Below are 17,832 nucleotides of genomic sequence, written 5' to 3'. Positions count from 1 at the left end.
CAGTATCGCCGTGCGCCTCACAAGTGTTCAGTCGATGGACAGCGAGCTCTGACAGAGACTACTTGTGCACAGGAAAATTACGATGCCACACAGATGTGCTGTTCCTGGCTGTGGTCAAACAAAACCTCTGAATAAGCTGCCGAAAGATCCAGACATCAGGGAAAAATGGATGCAGTTTATTTTTTGAGGACGTCCCAGTCACGGCAGTGTTAACTTAAGCGTTTGTTCTGTACATTTTAAGGATGACTGTTTTGAGAACAAATCTCAATATGATGCTGGCTTTGCCAGAAAACTGTTGCTCAAAGATAAGTCCGTGCCGACTATTCTGGGAACAACGACGACGCAAACTGTAAGTAATCTATTTTAAACTTTAAACTACTTTTTAAAGCGCAATTTCATGCATTATGAATAATCAAAGTGTTTTTACTTAGTTTACTTGCATATTGTTCTGGCTGGGGGCGTCAATAATTGATACATAGGCACTGACGTTAGCCAATCATAACAGTGGGCGTTAACACTGAGGTCTTAAATGGAAAACGCCCCCAAAACAGACTGTTTGAATCAGAGGATGAGAAACAGGGTGGGAAAAGGTCATAAATCACTAGATTTTAAAAGTTTTTCTTAAAAAAAAAATATATTAATACTATAATTGCACCTAAGGGAACATAATAATACAATAAAAAAAACCATGTCATGACCCCTTTAACATTTCCCGATATTGTTGATCATCATCTGTCAATTAATTGTTGCAAGGATCTTTGTAAGATATTGTCAATATCCGATAACATTGTCCTATCGCCCAGCCCTAATATATATTGTATATATAAAGTAGTGTGTGCACTTGATTGTCATTTGTAATGTTTACCTTTTGCAATCATGGTGCAAAGGTGCTAACACGCAATTCACAGCCGATTACACTCTGTTATTGTAACTTATGATGACACTTACACTTCTGCAAAGATGGGTGTATAAAAGACTGTTAACCCTCTGGGGTCTGAGGGTGTTTTGGGCCCTGGAGAAGTTTTGACATGCCTTGACATTTGTGCTTTTTTTCAGTTGCTTAAAACATATTAATGGCTAAAGTCTTATTACACTGTATTCAGCACAAACTGGGCTACAATAATATTTGAGCAACATGTGTGTACAGGTTTGTATTTTTGAGAAAATAAAGTTTATGCATGGTTTAAAAAAAAATAAAAGTCATTGAAATAAGGCCATATAACATACTAAAAAATTGTCCACAATATGTTTGAGAACTGGATCTTGTAGCCTAGAGTTTTTGCAAAAAAATTATGTGAAAACCATCCTGATCACTCATTCAAATAAAACAATATAGTACTTTAACTTTTGTAAGACACTTTAAGTGTTAGAAAGGTCATATGCGAGGAGGCGTGAATTATCATGAATATTAATGTATTTCACACCTGAGGAGATAATCAGGGCCTATCAATGAGGAATGTGACAGAAAGAGTATGAATGTGAGGAGACTTAATGATCAAAATCAAGTTTTAAGTTAAAAGAAGTAATCTGACTATATATTTTCTTTACATAAAGACTTTAATTTTAGACCTACACTACCATTTAAAAGAAGTCTCTTCTGCTCACGAAGACTGGATTTATTAGATCCAAAATACAGTAAAATCATTGATATTGTGAACTCTTTTTACAATTTAAAAGAACAGTTCCACGTCTGTCACTCAGTCAAAGTTGTGTCGCTGAGTTGACACTAGGGGTCGCTCCTGCGGAGCACGGCCATCTCTGATTTTGAGAAAAGGCCAATGAGAATTGCTGTGTGGAATTTGCATGCCACTCCCCCGGACATACGGGTATAAAAGGAGTGACGCTGCAAATACACATCAGATATCTTCAGAGCCGAGAGAGCAGTCATAGAGCTGAATTCCTCTGCTCATTCATCTCTGCAAGCTGTTGGCTTTACGGCGCTTTCCAGCGGTCCTCCCCCTCGCATACTACGTTGTGCTGAGCATACACCCCTGGGCGCTTCAGCAGCTGATAAAAGAGCTTACGGAGTGAATAACTTCGTTTATATATATATATATATGTATATTCTCATATGCATATATATATATATATATATATATATATATATATATATATATATATATATATATATATATATAAACACCATTAAAAGAGTATATTTCTCTAAAGAGTGGCACAAACGGTAAAGCGTCTTTTTCAAGATGTCTTTCCGTTTGTGTGTGTTTCCTGGTTGCAGTCGTTTTCTCCCCGTCTGATGGCCACGATCGCTGCCTCTTGTGTCTGGGTGCTACCCATGCAGAGTCAGCATTCGTGGATGGTTCATGCTCTCACTGCGAAAGCATGGCCATGGCTACGTTGCGGTCGAGGCTCGCACTCGTAAGAGCGCGAGCCACCCCAGCCGCTCCCCGACTCAGTCCTTCTACCTACGGGTATGAGGCGGTGTCGGCTAGCGCTAGGGACGATATGGGGACCTCAGTGGGAGCCTCTCCGCCGGGTACAACCCCACGGACCTCCCACTCCCCGCCACGCTTGTATGCTCCAACCGAGCGCTGGGGCACGGTTGCCGGTTCGCTTCATAGCGGACCCGCAATCTTGTTCGGAGCGCCTGACGACGATGAGATCTCGATCGCAGCATCGGAGAGCGGGTTTGTCATGTCTGACGCTGAAGACTCGGCTGAGCTCCCACCTCGGGTGCGCCGGCTCAGTTGCAGGCTGACGCGGAGCTGACAGCCATGCTTGCCTGGGCAGCCGCGAGTGTCGGGCTGGAGTGGAACCCTCCGCCTCCCCCCGAACCCTCGCGGCTCAAAGATTGGTTCCGGGGGCCGGAGCGGCGCTTACGGCCACGCTCCGCCCCCGTTCCTTTCTTCCCGGAGGTGCATGAGGAGCTTACGCGCTCGTGGCAGGCACCTTTCACTGCCTGCACGCGAGCGGTAAGCTCCTCCGCTCTCAATACCCTCGACGGCAGGGCGGCAAGTGGCTACACGCCGATTCCCCAGGTGGACCAAGTGGTCACGGTGCACTTATGTCCGCAAAACGCCTCCACCTGGTGGAACCGCCCGAGGCTTCCATCCAGGGCCTGTAGGCTGACGTCATCTCTGACGGCTAAAGCCTACAGCGCCGCTGGACATGCCGCCTCCACCTTACATGCCATGGCACTCCTGCAGGTGCACCAAGCCAAGGCACTTAGAGAACTACACAAGGGTAGTCCTGACCCAGGTCTAATGCAGGAGCTGCATTCAGCGACCGATTTCGCCCTCCGGGCAACGAAGGTCACGGCGCGGGCTCTCGGGCAGGTGTTGTCCACCTTGGTGGTCCAGGAGCGCCACCTATGGCTTAACCTGGTCGAGTCGCGAAAGGCTTACAAGGTACGTTTCCTTGACGCCCCCTCAGGTTGGGCTGTTTGGCGACACCGTTGGAGACTTCGCCCGGCAGTACTTAACGGTAAGGAGGCAGACGGAGGCTATACAGCACATCCTGCCCAGGCGGATCTACAGGCCCCGCACCCCATCTGCTTGTCGCCCAGCGTGTCCCCCTGTGGTACCAACACCAGCCCCGCCACAGCCCGCCCCTCGGGGCCGGCCCCGGCACAGAGCTACCCGCAGGACGCTGACGCCCCCCGCCTCACGACCGGCTGCCAAGAACCCTAAGAAGGCTTCGAAGCACCCCTGAGACGGGCAGCCCTGAGACTCAGGAAACTGCACTTTAGGAGCTGGTAAGCAGACCACTCCCTCCCCCGCCGGAGGGGCAGGTGGAGAATCCTTATTTCCTTTTGGAATTTATTTCACCGCACGCCCAACAGGCTGCGGTACTCACATTTTCAAAAAAAGAGCAGTTTCCTCAGCCCCCGGGCTCCACTTCCGGTCTCCCCGGCTGTCGTTTTCACAACTGCCGGCCACCGATTCTCTTTGGCAGGTACAGCGCCCTGGAACCGGGTCTTCTGCTTCCACGCGCACAACCCCACCCCCGAGCCGATGGTCTCCGCGGGCCACGAGGATGAAATTCTTCCTCTCCCGTCACAGGCTGTTCCGGGAGCGGTCACAAGGAGCCAGGTAAGTGCTTCGATGTCCCTAGACTCAGCACCCCGGGCTCCACCCCGTCGCGAGGCCCCGAAGCTATATTCCCCTTGGTCCCCTTCGCTCGTAGTTTGGGGCCGTGGCTCGCGCTCCCCAACCCATCGCGTTGGTTGATCAGGACCGTCCGACTCGGCTATGCGATTCAGTTCACCAGGCGCCCGCCCAGGTTCAACAGCGTCCGCCCCACCACGGTGAGAACGCCGCTGCCTTGCGTGCGGAAATCACCTCCCTTCTACAGAAGGGCACGATAGAGCCTGTCCCTCCAGCCGAGATTAAGAAGGGGTTTTACAGCCCCTACTTCATTGTACCCAGAAAAGGCGGCGGGTTGCGGCCAATCCTCGACCTGCGAGTTCTTAACCGGGCTCTGCACAGACTTCCGTTCAAGATGCTTACGCAGAGACGCATTCTAGCGAGCGTCCGGCATCTGGATTGGTTCGCGGCGGTAGACCTGAAGGACGCGTACTTTCATGTCTCGATCCTTCCTTGATGTGCCCTTCCTCCGGTTTGAGGGTCAGGCATATCAGTACAAAGTACTCCCTTTCGGCCTGTCCCTGTTCCCTTGCGCCTTCACGAAGGTCGCAGAGGCAGCCCCACTGAGGAAAGCGGGCGTCCGCATCGGGCAGGCACTGCAGAGGGCACTCAGTCGCCGGCCCTTGGACAGGCCCGCGACTGCATTGGCACATCAACTGCCTTGAGTTGCTGGCAGTACTACTTGCCCTGAGGAGGCTTTTGCCGTTGATCCGGGGCAAGCACGTGTTGCTCCGGACGGAAACACAGCTGCGGCGGCGTATATCAACCGCCAAGGCGGTCTACACTCTTGCCGCTTGTCACAACTTGCCCGCCGTCTCCTCCTTTGGAGTCAGCACCGACTCAAGTCGATGCGGGCCACTCACATCCCAGGTTACCTCAACAGCACAGCGGACGCACTGTCGCGGCAGGTTACATCCCGGGGAGAGTAGAGGCTCCACCCCCAGGTGGTTCAGCTGATCTGGAGTCGATTCGGCCAAGCGCAGGTAGACCTGTTTGCTTTCGGAATCCTCCCATTGCTTACTTTGGTACTCTCTGACCGAGGCCCCCTCGGCACAGATGCCCTGGCACACAGCTGGTCCCCGGGGCTTCGCAAGTATGCATTTCCCCCAGTAAGCCTACTTGCACAGAGGTTGTGCAAAGTCAGGGAGGACAGGGAGCAGGTCCTCTTAGTGGCCCCTTATTGACCCTCCCGGATTTGGTTCTCGGACCTTCTGGCACCCGCGACCAGACCTCTGGAATCTCCATGTCTGGCCCTTGGATGGGACGCGGTAGACTTAGGTGTCCTACCTAGTGGCCTAGTGCTTTCCTTTCTGCAGGAAAGGTTGGAGGGACGGCTGTCCCCCTCCACCTTGAAGGTGTATGTAGCCGCTATATCGGCACATCACGATGCAGTGGAAGGTAAGTATTTAGGGAAGCACAATTTGATCATCAAGTTCCTGAGAGGCGCGAGGAGGTTAAACCCCCCCCAGGCCATGCCTTGTTCCCTCGTGGGAACTCTCCGTGGTCCTTCGGGGCCTTCGGGGAGCTCCCTTCGAGCCCCTTGAGTCAGCAGAGCTAAAGGCTGATGTAACCTGTATTGCTTGTGCATAGTGCCTTTCCCCTCCCTTGAGGTGAAGACGTGCGCTCTTTTCCCCAGTTGCGTTCGCAGGAAGTGTGAACCCTGGACGTTCTTCCTCCCTAGCCTAGCGGCCGTCGAGTCTTCGGAGAGGCTCGCTGCCATCACGGTATGGGCATCACTAGGCCCCCGTACTGAGGTAAGTGCTCCACATGTGCTGGTTGCCCCCTTCGGCAAACTGCATCTTCATTGGACAGAGGGCCTTCTGCCCTGGGTCGTCGTGTTTGTAGTAACCCTTCTCCACCTTTGGGTAGGGTCTACCACAATGCCGTTCCACACGGTGTGCTTCCGCTGCTAGCCGGTAAGACCGTGTGTGTATTCCACCTAACCCCCCCTCTCGGGGCCGGGTGTGGTCTCCACGGTGTCCTCCTCTTTGGAGGGACACCCCCTAGCTTGGACCATATATATTTGGTCCCCAGCTGAACGATTTTGTTCCTTTTACAGGGGAGAAAATTAGAGAGAAGGCCCCGGCTGGGCCAGCCAGTCCTTATACTTCTGAGCAGTTAGCCTTTCCCCTAGGTGCAGGGGACTGATTCATGCCTGCCAGTGTGTTGGGGGTAGTTATGCGACGGCTTTCTGCGCTGGCTACGAGGCACACAGAGGTTTGCCCGTCTCCCACCGCTAGTCTGCGTAACTCGGTTCAGCTCTGTTGCGTTTTCCATGGGACCCCTAGTGTCAACTCAGCAACTCACTCGACTGAGTGACATCAGGGAACGAGACGTTGTGTTCCCGCTAGCCACAATACTGAACCATCCGCTGAAAGTGCCGGGTCTTTGGTTCGGCTCCTCAGTGTGATACCTGATGTGTATTTGCAGCGTCACTCCTTTTATACCCATATGTCCGGGGGAGTGGCATGCAAATTCCACACGGCAATTCTCATTGGCCTTTTCTCAAAATCAGAGATGGCCGTGCTCCGCAGGAGCGACCCCTAGTGTCAACTCAGCGACACAACCTCTCGTTCCCTCCATCAGGGAACAGAGGTTACGTCAGTAACGAGATGTTTTCTATTTGAATATATTGTAAAATACAATTTGTGATCAAATCTGAATTTTCAGCATCATTATTGCAGTCTTCAGTGTCACATGATCCTTCAGAAATCATTATAATATGCTGATTTTCTAATATGGGCATATTTATATCACATTTGACACATTTACACCCAAGCACATATTTGCAAGCACAAGCTTCCTTGATAATGGGGCAGCATATACACTAGATAAAATATAATCTAAACATTCATATTATTTTTATATCATAATACATATTATATTTATATCATACAGCATACAATAAAATGCCTGCGTTAGAGAAAATTAGCTGAGCCAGGAGAAACTGTACATTGCTTTGTTTCATACAGATTACATTGCAGAAGAATATTTGTTTTAAATTTGAATTGTTTTATTTAAAAGTAGACATTTTATGCTTTCTTTAGACATATGGTTCTTGTTTGTGTGATAAGTATTCATGGAGTTTCAGTTCATTTTGTGACGTGTTTCTGAAATATGCTCGTGAACACAGAGACTGCTGAAAGCTCACCCTTTTTATTTTCTTTATTTTACAAAAGCACAAGATGTTGTTGTTATTTTGAGTGTACACAAATAAAAGCAGACCCGTTATAGTCTCTAATGATGTCTTACACTTATCTGTATACCCAAAATGGAGGAGTATATTAAGTTGTTTCTGCTGTAATGATGTAAAAAATCCAGCAGAATGCGCCGGCGCGTCAAGAACAGAGTTAATGGGCACAAAGTGTATTTGAATTGATTTGAATCCTTTTGTAAGTTAAACAAAAAACTGAAATGGTTTTTGAAAATATCTCAACATGAACGTTCGTTCAGATGTAGGTATATTTGCTCCAGCTCGCTAGTAACTTTACGCCGATGTGTTTATGTTGACTGATTTTAAACTGACTGAATGGCAATTAGCTCTCTGCCTTAAAGTAGATAGAGCTACATGTCACACCTACCAATGGAGTGGACCAATGGCAGTAAGAAGGTGTTAAGCAGCAGAAGTACAAAGTTTGCCTGAATGTTTGCACTGGCGAGTTGTTACGAACCACCAAAAGAAACCTGATTTAGTTCTAAATGATGTCACACATGATTGTTCTTTGATTTTGGTTGAAGTGTGCCGGGGTCTTAAGTTTCCTTAACCTTCATGCATACATACATGTCCATTTACTCTCTGAACAAGCTCATTATGGTAGTCCTTAAACTAAGCCAGTGGTTCCCAAACTGTTTACAGTGGCATTCCCCTCCGATTCAACCCCCTCTCTAACACATAGATAAAATTCATTTTGAAAATATGTCTGTTTAACACAATTATCTTTGTAAAACAACTCCCTTATATTAAACATCTTATATTTTTACATGTATTGTACATGTTATATTAATCATATACTGAATAAATGGCTTACCTATTGAGATGGGAATGCTAGATATGATATAACTGCATAACTTGAAACCTCAAAACTTTAAGATTAGACATGATATAGTTGCCCATAAAGTGCTGTTTACATGGAACAAACACCACCAACAAGATTTATGTTAGTAACACATAGCTCAGACAGCTTTACAGATCAAATCACACATTTGTTTGGAAGAATTAAAGTGCTTTATCAAAAATATGAGCTATGCATTTCTGCTTTTAAACACACCAGAATGCCTTTCTCTTTAAACTTCTATTGTTAGTACATTATTGTAAACATGATTGTGTATTTCTACCAACTCAACACCAAGTATTGTAATTGACAGAATTTGTGGAAAATTATAGATCTTATCTTTTGTTGAACCCAGAATATTCCTTTAATAAGGTTATCTGTGATAAATTGAAAAGGTTTTCTGGTGCTGAGATCTGTTAAAGAGGTGCGAGTATGAGTAAATGAGGTGTGTTTGGTCAAATATGAACCTCGCTCTTCTACCCCCAGGTCCTGCCACTTACCCAGTCACACAATGCTAAAGTAAGCAGAATCCGCACTTAGCCCTTTTCCACCAAAATGGCGATGGTTGTGTGCTGAGCCTGTGCTCTGCTGGTTCACATCCGGGGCAATCTGGAGCCTTTAGTAATCAGGTGTCATGACACCGGCCAAGCTTTTCCACAGACTTCAGAACCGAACTGTGATGTAATGGTTACACAACTAATTTACCTGCCTGTAAACAGGCAAAAGTGGCCCAAATCTGATTTTTTTGCTCATATGTAACTCAGATCTGCTTTTTTCATAACAGTGTGAACAGCACAATCCACATGGAATCCTTATGATTGTGATTTGGACCACGTCCATATGTGGTCCTAAATCAGATACAGGTCTGATTTTTTGCAATGCAACCTCAGACTAAACAGTCATACTGCTATTCGTGTGACTTTCACATCACTCTCGACATTCATCACAATACTGCACTTGCAGGAGTCACTCCAAAGATTTTTCATATTGGTATTTTTTTGGTCACTCTGTGAATATGTAAGACAGCTGCGAAGGTAGTCAGTGGAGGGACAGTGATGTGTTAGATCTCGTAAGTGTTTGGGGTGACAGCAAAACTTGAGGGGTCGTATTGTAACCAGTCTGTGTTTGAGAGCATAGTGAAAATGTTGCTCTCTTTCTCCTCATCCTCAACCTCCTTATCACCTGCTCACGCCTCAACTTCCACTGCACATCAACTTAAATGAACGCTGACTTCAGTGACCTCCATGCTTCCGCATGACAGCGTGCTGCATGTGATGTCTTTGTTATTGTTCGTTTGCACATGCAGGTCATTTCAGGACCGTGACCAGTTCACACTGGAATCTGATATTGGCCACATTTAAAAAATAATGTGAACAGCCAAACAAAAATAATTGGATCTGAGCAATAAATCTAAATTGAGCACTAAGGCTTGCAGTGTGAACATAGCCAAAGTCTCTCCAAATAGCTACTGGGTGCCTCAGGGTTCAGTACTTGGACCTCTCCTCTTCTCCATATACATGTCTTCACTAGGATCCATCATTCAGACACATGGCTTTTTGCTGATGACAGACCACTCTACCTCTCATTCCAGCCTGATGATCCAATGGTAGTGGCCCAGAAGCCTAGCAGACATTTTGTGTTGGATGAAAAATCACCACCTCCAACTCAACCTTGCCAAGACAGAGCTGCTTCTGCTTCCAGTGAGCCCAGCTATTCATCAACTTCAACAATCAGCTAGACTCATCAACGATTACACCATCCATGACAGCCTGAAATTTGGAGTTGTCTTTGACAATCAGTTAAACTTTACAGACCATATCACACTGCACGATCAAATGCCTGATCATGCAAATCTGCCTTGTACAGCATTAGGAAGATCAGGCCTTCCTATTGGAGCATGCTACATAACTCCTTGTCCAAGCTCTTGTTCTATCCAGGCTGGATTATGTTCTTCTGGTAGGCCTTCCAGCATTTACTGTCAACTGATCCAGAATGCAGCAGCGAAAGTGGTCTTCAACCAGCCCAAACGAGTGCACATCTCACCTCTCGTGTTCCGTATCACGGTCCATAGTAACATCTGCTAATAAATGATCTATGTATGAATATATAAGCAGAGGAGGCTTTCATGCTTACATCACGCAGTTTGAACTCCTCCCTCATAAATGAGATAGCAGGAAGAACAATTTTTTTGTAAAATAAAGTTTTAAATATTGATCTATTTCTTTAACACACCTAGCATTTCGCTTTCTTTCGAGTCTTAAGGATTACTTTTACTTTTATGATGGCTATATGTGCTTTTTGGGGCTTCAAAGATGAGGCACCCATTCGCTTGCATTGTGAGGACCTACAGAGCTGAAATATTCTTCTAAAAATCTTTGTTCATGTTCTGCCGAAAAAAGTCCTTCACATCTGTTATGGCATGAGGGTGAAAAAATTATGGAAGAAATTTAATCTTTGGGTGAAATATTCCTTTAATTGTTGACTGGTAATTCATTTTAAAACTTCCTTTTGCTCAGCAAAACTTCACAAATGATACAGCAAAACTGTATCTTGCTAATGCAGATGCCAGAAATTGTCAAGCTTGATGTGATATACCATGTGGGAACTCAATAGGTTATTTATGGAAGGGAAGGGGCTGCATTATTGTTCTACCCTGTGGCCTAAATGCATGTCCTATAGTGAGATGTAGTATGTGGGTACCCCCTTTTAATTGATGGTACGGACCATTTAAGCTATAACCATTATTAGCAGGTGCATAAATAGTAGAATGAGGCCCTTTTCTGTTCCAGCATGACAATGTGAACTCTACTTTCAACTTAACACTTGAAACAAATTTAAGCCAGACTTTATACCTAGTGTGGCTATGACAATTTGTTTAAGACCTGATCCACACTAATGTTTTCCTCAGCTAAGACTTTTGTAAAAATTCTCCATAACAGCATACTTTGGAAAAAGTAATATAATTTCACTAATAACCTGTTTGATTAACTTTATTCTGTTTGGCCTGGTGTACAGTGTGTTTTTTGTGTCTACTCTACTACTAAACTAATATACTGAGATCTTACTAAACTATACTCATCAACACTTGACCAGATGTGAATAATTTTATTTTTCACGTTCTGAGACTGCTTGTCTGGCCTGTGCTTGTAATTCCCTTGTGGTTGTCCGAGACTGATGTTGTCTCAATGTAGTTTGTGTGTGTTTTCCAGGTTCCCCTCAGTGCAAGTATGTCTCAAATGCGTCTCCACTCCTCTAATCCAAACCTATGTGTGGAGCTGGCTGATTTTCAAACCCCTGTCATGCATCTGACTGACAGTATCAACAGCACAAGTGACTACATCAAACTGCAAGAAGATTTCTGCATTGTTGCACAAAAGGGTAATCAAAACATTCATGTAATAAGTAACATACCAAAAAACATTGATACACACTGGTTCTTGAGTGAAAGTGTTCCATGTTCTAACCCATAGAGTTAATGCTGGGCACCACTGACTACCTCACTAGATGATAGACCTACTGTATACATTGCCTTACCTATATCACAATGGTAAACACACACAAAATAAACTTGGTGGTTCTTAGCTTAGTATGAAATCTCACTTATATACAATCAGATTAAGGCTTGCCATTTTAATTCAGTGCATACATTTTTTTTAAAAAGAACGTGTTCTGAAATTAACACAATTAACTGCCCCAATATAAACAAATTCTGTAATAAGGAATTTTCTTTTCTTTTTTACTACAAGTTTTTTGCGAGTCACAGTCAGCATGGGGCAGTCAGCGCAACTCCCATCTAAATCTTTTTTTTATTGTGGAATCAGACAACAACAAAAACGACGAGATATACTGTAAAAAAGGGATAGGGAATCAGAATCAGCTTTACCATTTCTTCCATAATTTAATAGATGGAACTCTGACACCACCAAATGGAGTTATCTTAGGGAAAACAACAACACTTTGAAGGAGAGTTGCTTCCAATCTGACACTTATCACACAGGGAACATCAGGAAAAATTTTGTTTATGAAAAAAAAAGTTTAGTGAAGTCGATGAATGAGGCCATGAGTTAACAGATGTAATGTATTCAAGTTTGTATATATTGTCTTTTATTTTGAAGTTTAGTTTTGGGTCTTGTCTTTTGCTGTACTCCCCTTGATTGCTTTCAGGTGTCTTGTTAATTAGTCTTGTTACCTTGTTAATCCTTGTGTATTTAAAGCCCTCTTTTTTTTCTTGTCATGGTCGAGTATTGTAACATTGTTTCCATAGACCTTCATAGTCTTAGTTCATGTTCCTTGTTTTGTATTATTGTCTTGATTTGTTTTATTAAACTGGACTTGGGTTCTTTTCATTTTATTTCATTGTCTAAGTTTGTTTCTGACTCCAACATTACAGAACACTCAACCCTGTATGAACCCAGCAGTTGCTCTTATGTGTCTCCATCAGGTAAATAGGCCCATTGAAAATTATGTGGTGGATTACTGTGAGCTGTGTTGGCTGGTGGACTTTAATGAGATTTCACTAAATTACTTTTTCCATGGTAGCTTGGATGAACCCCTATATTCCCTGTTGCTTGGAGGCGTAATATGTTTGACTCTGGAAGAGTATGTTAAATTTGCCCTTTTATCAAGTGGTTCATCTTTCACTGTAGGAGTGGCAAATAAAATAGTCAGCACTCCTCCAGTGTCCACCACCATGTCCTCCATCATGGCTTCCATGTCTGAGTCTCCCATCTTGAACACCACATCTGAGTCCCACATCTTGGCCGCCACATCTGTGTCCCCATCTTGGTCGCCATGAGCCAGAAGTCTGGACCCTCCCATAGCCAGCGCCAGAAGCCTCGTCAGTCCCAGAGCCAGCGCCAGAAGCTTTGTCCGTCCAAGAGCCAGTGCCAGAAGCCTTGTCCGTTCCAGAGCCAGCGCCCAAAGACTTGTCTGACCCAGAGCCAGCACCAGAAGCTTCGTCCATCCAAGAGCCAGTGCCGGAAGCCTCGTCTGTTCCAGAGCCAGCACCCAAAGCCTCGTCCGTCCCAGAGTCAGCGCCCGAAGCCTCGTCCGTCCCAGAGCCAGCGCCCGAAGCCTCGTCCGTCCCAGAGCCAGCGCCCGAAGCCTCGTCCGTCCCAGAGCCAGCGCCCGAAGCCTCGTCCGTCCCAGAGCCAGTGCCCGAAGCCTCATCCGTCCCAGAGCCAGCGCCCGAAGCCTCGTCCGTCCCAGAGCCAGCGCCCGAAGACTCGTCCATCCCAGAGCCAGTGCCTGAGTCCCTGGCCGCCTTGACCTCACCGCCTGAGTCCTTGGATGCCTTGCCCTCCCAGTAATATAACGCGTTATATTAAGTAATCTGACGATATGAATAAAATTGCATTACTTGGATAACACATTTATTGCTAAGACAATAATATTAATTAAGTAGAATGCATTTTAAAATGTATTATGTTCCAATATTAGTACTTACATATGTGTATGTAACAGATAAAAGATGGGCAAGGAGGCAGGAATTGGCTGAACAGTAAACATAAAGTTTAATATCAAACTCAACTTAAAACCAATATAAACAAACATGCAGCGCGGCTGAACCAGTCTCTCTCTCTCTCTTGAACTGGCGCCTCCGGCTAGTCTTTATCCCCCTACCAGCTGATTAGCACAATTCAGGGCCGGCTGTGTGTCCTCACGGCCTGGCCCCACCCTCTTCATCGTCACACTCCTCCATCGGACGTCTCAGGCCAGGGAAACCCCTGGCATGATGCAATCCCCTCCCCATGCTTCCTGGAGTGGGGGCATTGCCCTTCCGGCCGTGTGGAAACTGACAAGCAACCAGATGGGTTTACACTAGCAACCAAGTATCAAATCAAATATATCTGCACCAGAACAACGTAGAGACTTCTGGTTTCATTCATTTGACTCAGGGTAGCAAGGAACCTTTTGAGTATCACCTTGGTAACTGCCTAGCAACCAGATGGGGTTACCCTAGCAACCATGTAACATATCACGTGTCTCTGAACCAGAACATTGTAGAGACTTCCGGTTTCATAGAACATATTTATCTATCTATTTGATAGACTGAATGGTCTTATAATCTTTAAACTTTGAACTTTTAAAACTACTACTTAAATTTGTAACTACTTCAAACTTAAAACCTTCAAACTTAAAGCTTTTACAACTACAAACTTTCAGGCTTGGCTTTCTCAAGCCAACATCAAATTTTATCTTGACAAACTTTTTTATCTAGTTATGTTGGCTTGCGGAGCAAATTATCACTATTGCAAACTCACATACTTATTCGTCTTATTATTATTCCGTACAAACTTCGGCACTTAACTTGTCCCACACCATTTGTTGTAGACCCACGAATGAGAGTGTCAAATCGACAGGCCTATTAACGACACCTGTGCTATGACTTCTCTAAGGGATTGGGGGTGCAACCCTGGGGGAAAAAAACATCCCGAAAATATCCCATAGGCATACTATGGCAAGGGTCTTGCTCATGAAAACAGTTGTCTCCTACTATGATAAGACAATACATTTTGAGGGATCATATCTCCCAATCAGAATGTCTTGGAGACATAAGAGAAGGCTCATTTCACTCGGGCTACCAATCAGTCTTTAAATATCGTCTTGGAAATGGCCTAGCAACCAACCCCATAGAATTCCATACAAAATGGCTCAGAAGGGTATCTTCAGAAAATAATTTTGTAGACAATTGGCGATTGGATCTTTTGAGTCAGGTTAGTAATCACCTAGCATCCATTCAAAATGGCTGAGAGTGATATCTTTGGATCAGAATGTCCTTAAGAAATGACAGTTGGCTTGTTTTACTTGGGTGAGCAAGCAGACTCTAGGTATCATCATAGAAACTACTTATCCATGCCTTAGCAACCATTTATAGCACCCTAGTAACCAAGCCCCATTGACTTCCATTAAAAATGCTTAGATGGGTATCTCAGGATCAGAATGTTGTAGATACTTCTGGTTTGGTTCACTGGACTCAGGGAAGCAAGGAGCCTTTTGAGTGTCACCTTGGTAACTGCGTAGTAACCAGATTGGGTTACCTTAGCAACCAAGTAACAAATCACACATATCTGCACCAGAATATTATAGAGACTTCCTGTTTAGTTCATTTGACTCAGGGTAGCAAGGAGCCTTTTGAGTACCACCTTGTTAACTGCCTAGCAACTAGATGGGGTTACCTTAGCTACCAATTCTTTTGTTGTTTTTGTTTGTTTGCCCTCTGTTTTGCGATATATTTCCAATCAGTTTTACCAGGGATGAACATACCAGACAATCTTTTCTTCCAACCTACAGGCAGAAATTAAAATCAGTTAAACCTGTAGTAAAGACTGTAAAGAGTTGGACCAATGACTCAGAGCTGGAACTAAAAGCCTGTTTCACTGCACTGATTGGAGTGTTCCCTTTACAAAAAGCTTCACTTTGATGCTGCGCTGCTAAGCGCTACGGGGAACAACTCTAGCTGTGAACCGAGCTGAAATAGTGCGTGTAACACGTCAATGAACATTGACTGGAATTTATAGCCTCGGTTGATGTAATCATTAGATGCACCTGTGGCCAGGCTATAAATGGATACGTCACCAGGTGTCGTCAGAAACTCTTTTTTCAGAGCGATTCTGTTTCTGTGTGTTTCACAAACCCTGTCAAAACTTTCTTTCCTCTGTTAGAAGTTAGAATCAGTTAGGCAGTGTGCAGTGAACGTTGTTCTCTTTGTTCTCTTTTTTCTTCTCTCTTCTGTTTAGAAAAAAGTTCTATAAAAAAGAAAGAAAAAAGAGAGAATGATTGAAAGCCACAAACGGTGCGTGTTCCCCTCTTCTTGCTCTATAGCTGAAGAGGACACACAGTTTTTGCTCTGTTTGTTTGGGGGTAAGAGCACGCTGCTTTCGCGTCACAGCAGGGCGGGTGCGAGCACTGCGATTTGCTTTAACAGGCAGAGCGCTTCGTGCTCGCCTCGCTTGCTTCCGGGAGTCAGCACTCACGGAAAAAAAAAATTAAGATGGTTCGTGGGGCTCTTGCATGGATTTGGCTGAGGAGCAAGAGACGGGTTGATCCCTTTCTCTCACTCTCTCCCCAAACCCAGCTGGTCCTTCACATGATCTCGAAGCACATTCCGACGCTTCTTCGGATCATGAGGAGGATCGCGATTCTCTTCCCGCCTCCGAGCTTTCTGTCCGCGATAAAAAAATCTACGGAGGAATTGCTCGATGTTGTTACTCAAGCGGTTGCCAGATTGGACTTGCCACACGAAAAAGAGACACCAAACCCTCCAAATTAGGGAATAGATTTTATCTTCCAGTCTAAGAAAGGGAACGCCTCATGAGTCCCTTCCCTTCTTTGATAACCTCCATGAAGAGCTTTTTCGCTGTCGCATTTTTAGGAACCCCTAAAAAATAAAAATACAAAATAAATAAATAAATATATATATATATATATATATATATATATATATATATATATATATTCTTCCCGTGTTCACATACCCTCGACGTCATTATATTCGACCATTGTGGGTGCTGAGGCACGGGGGTATTCAGTGATGCCGCCGGTCGAAAAGACGCTTGCGGGCTATCTCTCGCCGGGCTCGGCATCGTCACTTAAGAAGCCCTCTCTCCCCTCAAAGCCTTGTAGGTCAACCTCCCCTTTAGTGGGAAGGGCTTATCAAGCAGCAGGTCAGGCTGGTGCTGCTCTGCACACCATGCTGTTTTACAGGCGTACCAGAATGACCTCCCGGACGATTATTTCCTAACTTCACTGGCACCACTAGTCTCCCATCATGTGACCTCCAGAGGTCATTTTCCTTTTTTTAACCCTTTTGCAGCCACTGATTCTGCTCATAAGGCCCTGCTTCATGTTGCATTTGTTTTATGTGTTCTATTGTTAGCTCTGGTCTAATTTCTAACTGCAAACACACCATTTTACATTTGTATCCGCCTGCTTCTTTGGCAGCTTTGTCTGCCGCAGCATTCCCTATCGCTACTGGGGTGTTACTGTTTTGGTGACCTTTATATTTCATTACAGCTACCTCTTTTGGCAAGAGTACAGCTCTTAGTAATGATTTTAACTGTTCTGCATGCTTCACAGGGGTCTTTTGTGTGGTTATGAATCCTCTTCTCATCCATTGTGGCCCATCAACATGTACTGCTCTGAAGGCATAGGCAGAGTCTGTGTAGATATTTACTCTTTTGATGAGGCCGGTTGTGGGATAATCTTGGTCCACTATGAAATTTTCCCCTTCTTGTTTAACCACTGCATAGGATGCCATATTCCCATGATTTCCTTATAGCAACATCCGTCGCTGAACAGGGTTAAGTCTGGTTCCTCCAGGGGTTCTGTGTGTAGTTCCATTATTATCTTCAGATCTTTTGCTGCCCTGAATTCACAGTCATGTGGCTCTTGTCCTTCAGAGTTCATTCCTGTTGTCATGTTTACCCCTGTGGCGGTGTAGGTAATATGAGGTTGTTTCAACATTTCAGCGATCTTTAGTTTTCTTATTGTTGAAAATGTGGAGGCTGCTGAGTTTAGGTATGCCACCACTCCATGCAAGGTGTTCACTATGAGTGGTTGGCACATAACGATGTGGGCCGTTTTTTCTATTGCTTTGCAGAGTGCTGCTAAATGTCTCGTGCAACCCACCTGGCCTTTTTACATATTGTCCAGCTTTGAGCTGTGGTACATAAGTA

At 45.1% G+C, this 17,832-nt stretch overlaps 1 protein-coding gene across 3 annotated transcripts in view; it reads left to right on the top strand.

Annotated features, from left to right (window-relative positions):
* The window catches only part of osbpl6 (oxysterol binding protein-like 6), a 222,849-nt gene that overhangs the window by 126,309 nt on the left and 78,708 nt on the right, over positions 1 to 17,832 (top strand). For all 3 annotated transcript variants that reach the window (XM_052148735.1, XM_052148734.1, XM_052148736.1), the window contains one exon: positions 11,365 to 11,533. In XM_052148735.1, the coding sequence (XP_052004695.1) occupies positions 11,365 to 11,533 (169 nt within the window). The remainder of the gene's footprint in view (positions 1 to 11,364; positions 11,534 to 17,832) is intronic.

Source organism: Xyrauchen texanus, chromosome 18 (assembly GCF_025860055.1).
Source record: "Xyrauchen texanus isolate HMW12.3.18 chromosome 18, RBS_HiC_50CHRs, whole genome shotgun sequence".
In the NCBI taxonomy this organism is placed as follows: domain Eukaryota; kingdom Metazoa; phylum Chordata; class Actinopteri; order Cypriniformes; family Catostomidae; genus Xyrauchen; species Xyrauchen texanus.
This window is presented reverse-complemented; position numbering and strand designations above follow the sequence as displayed.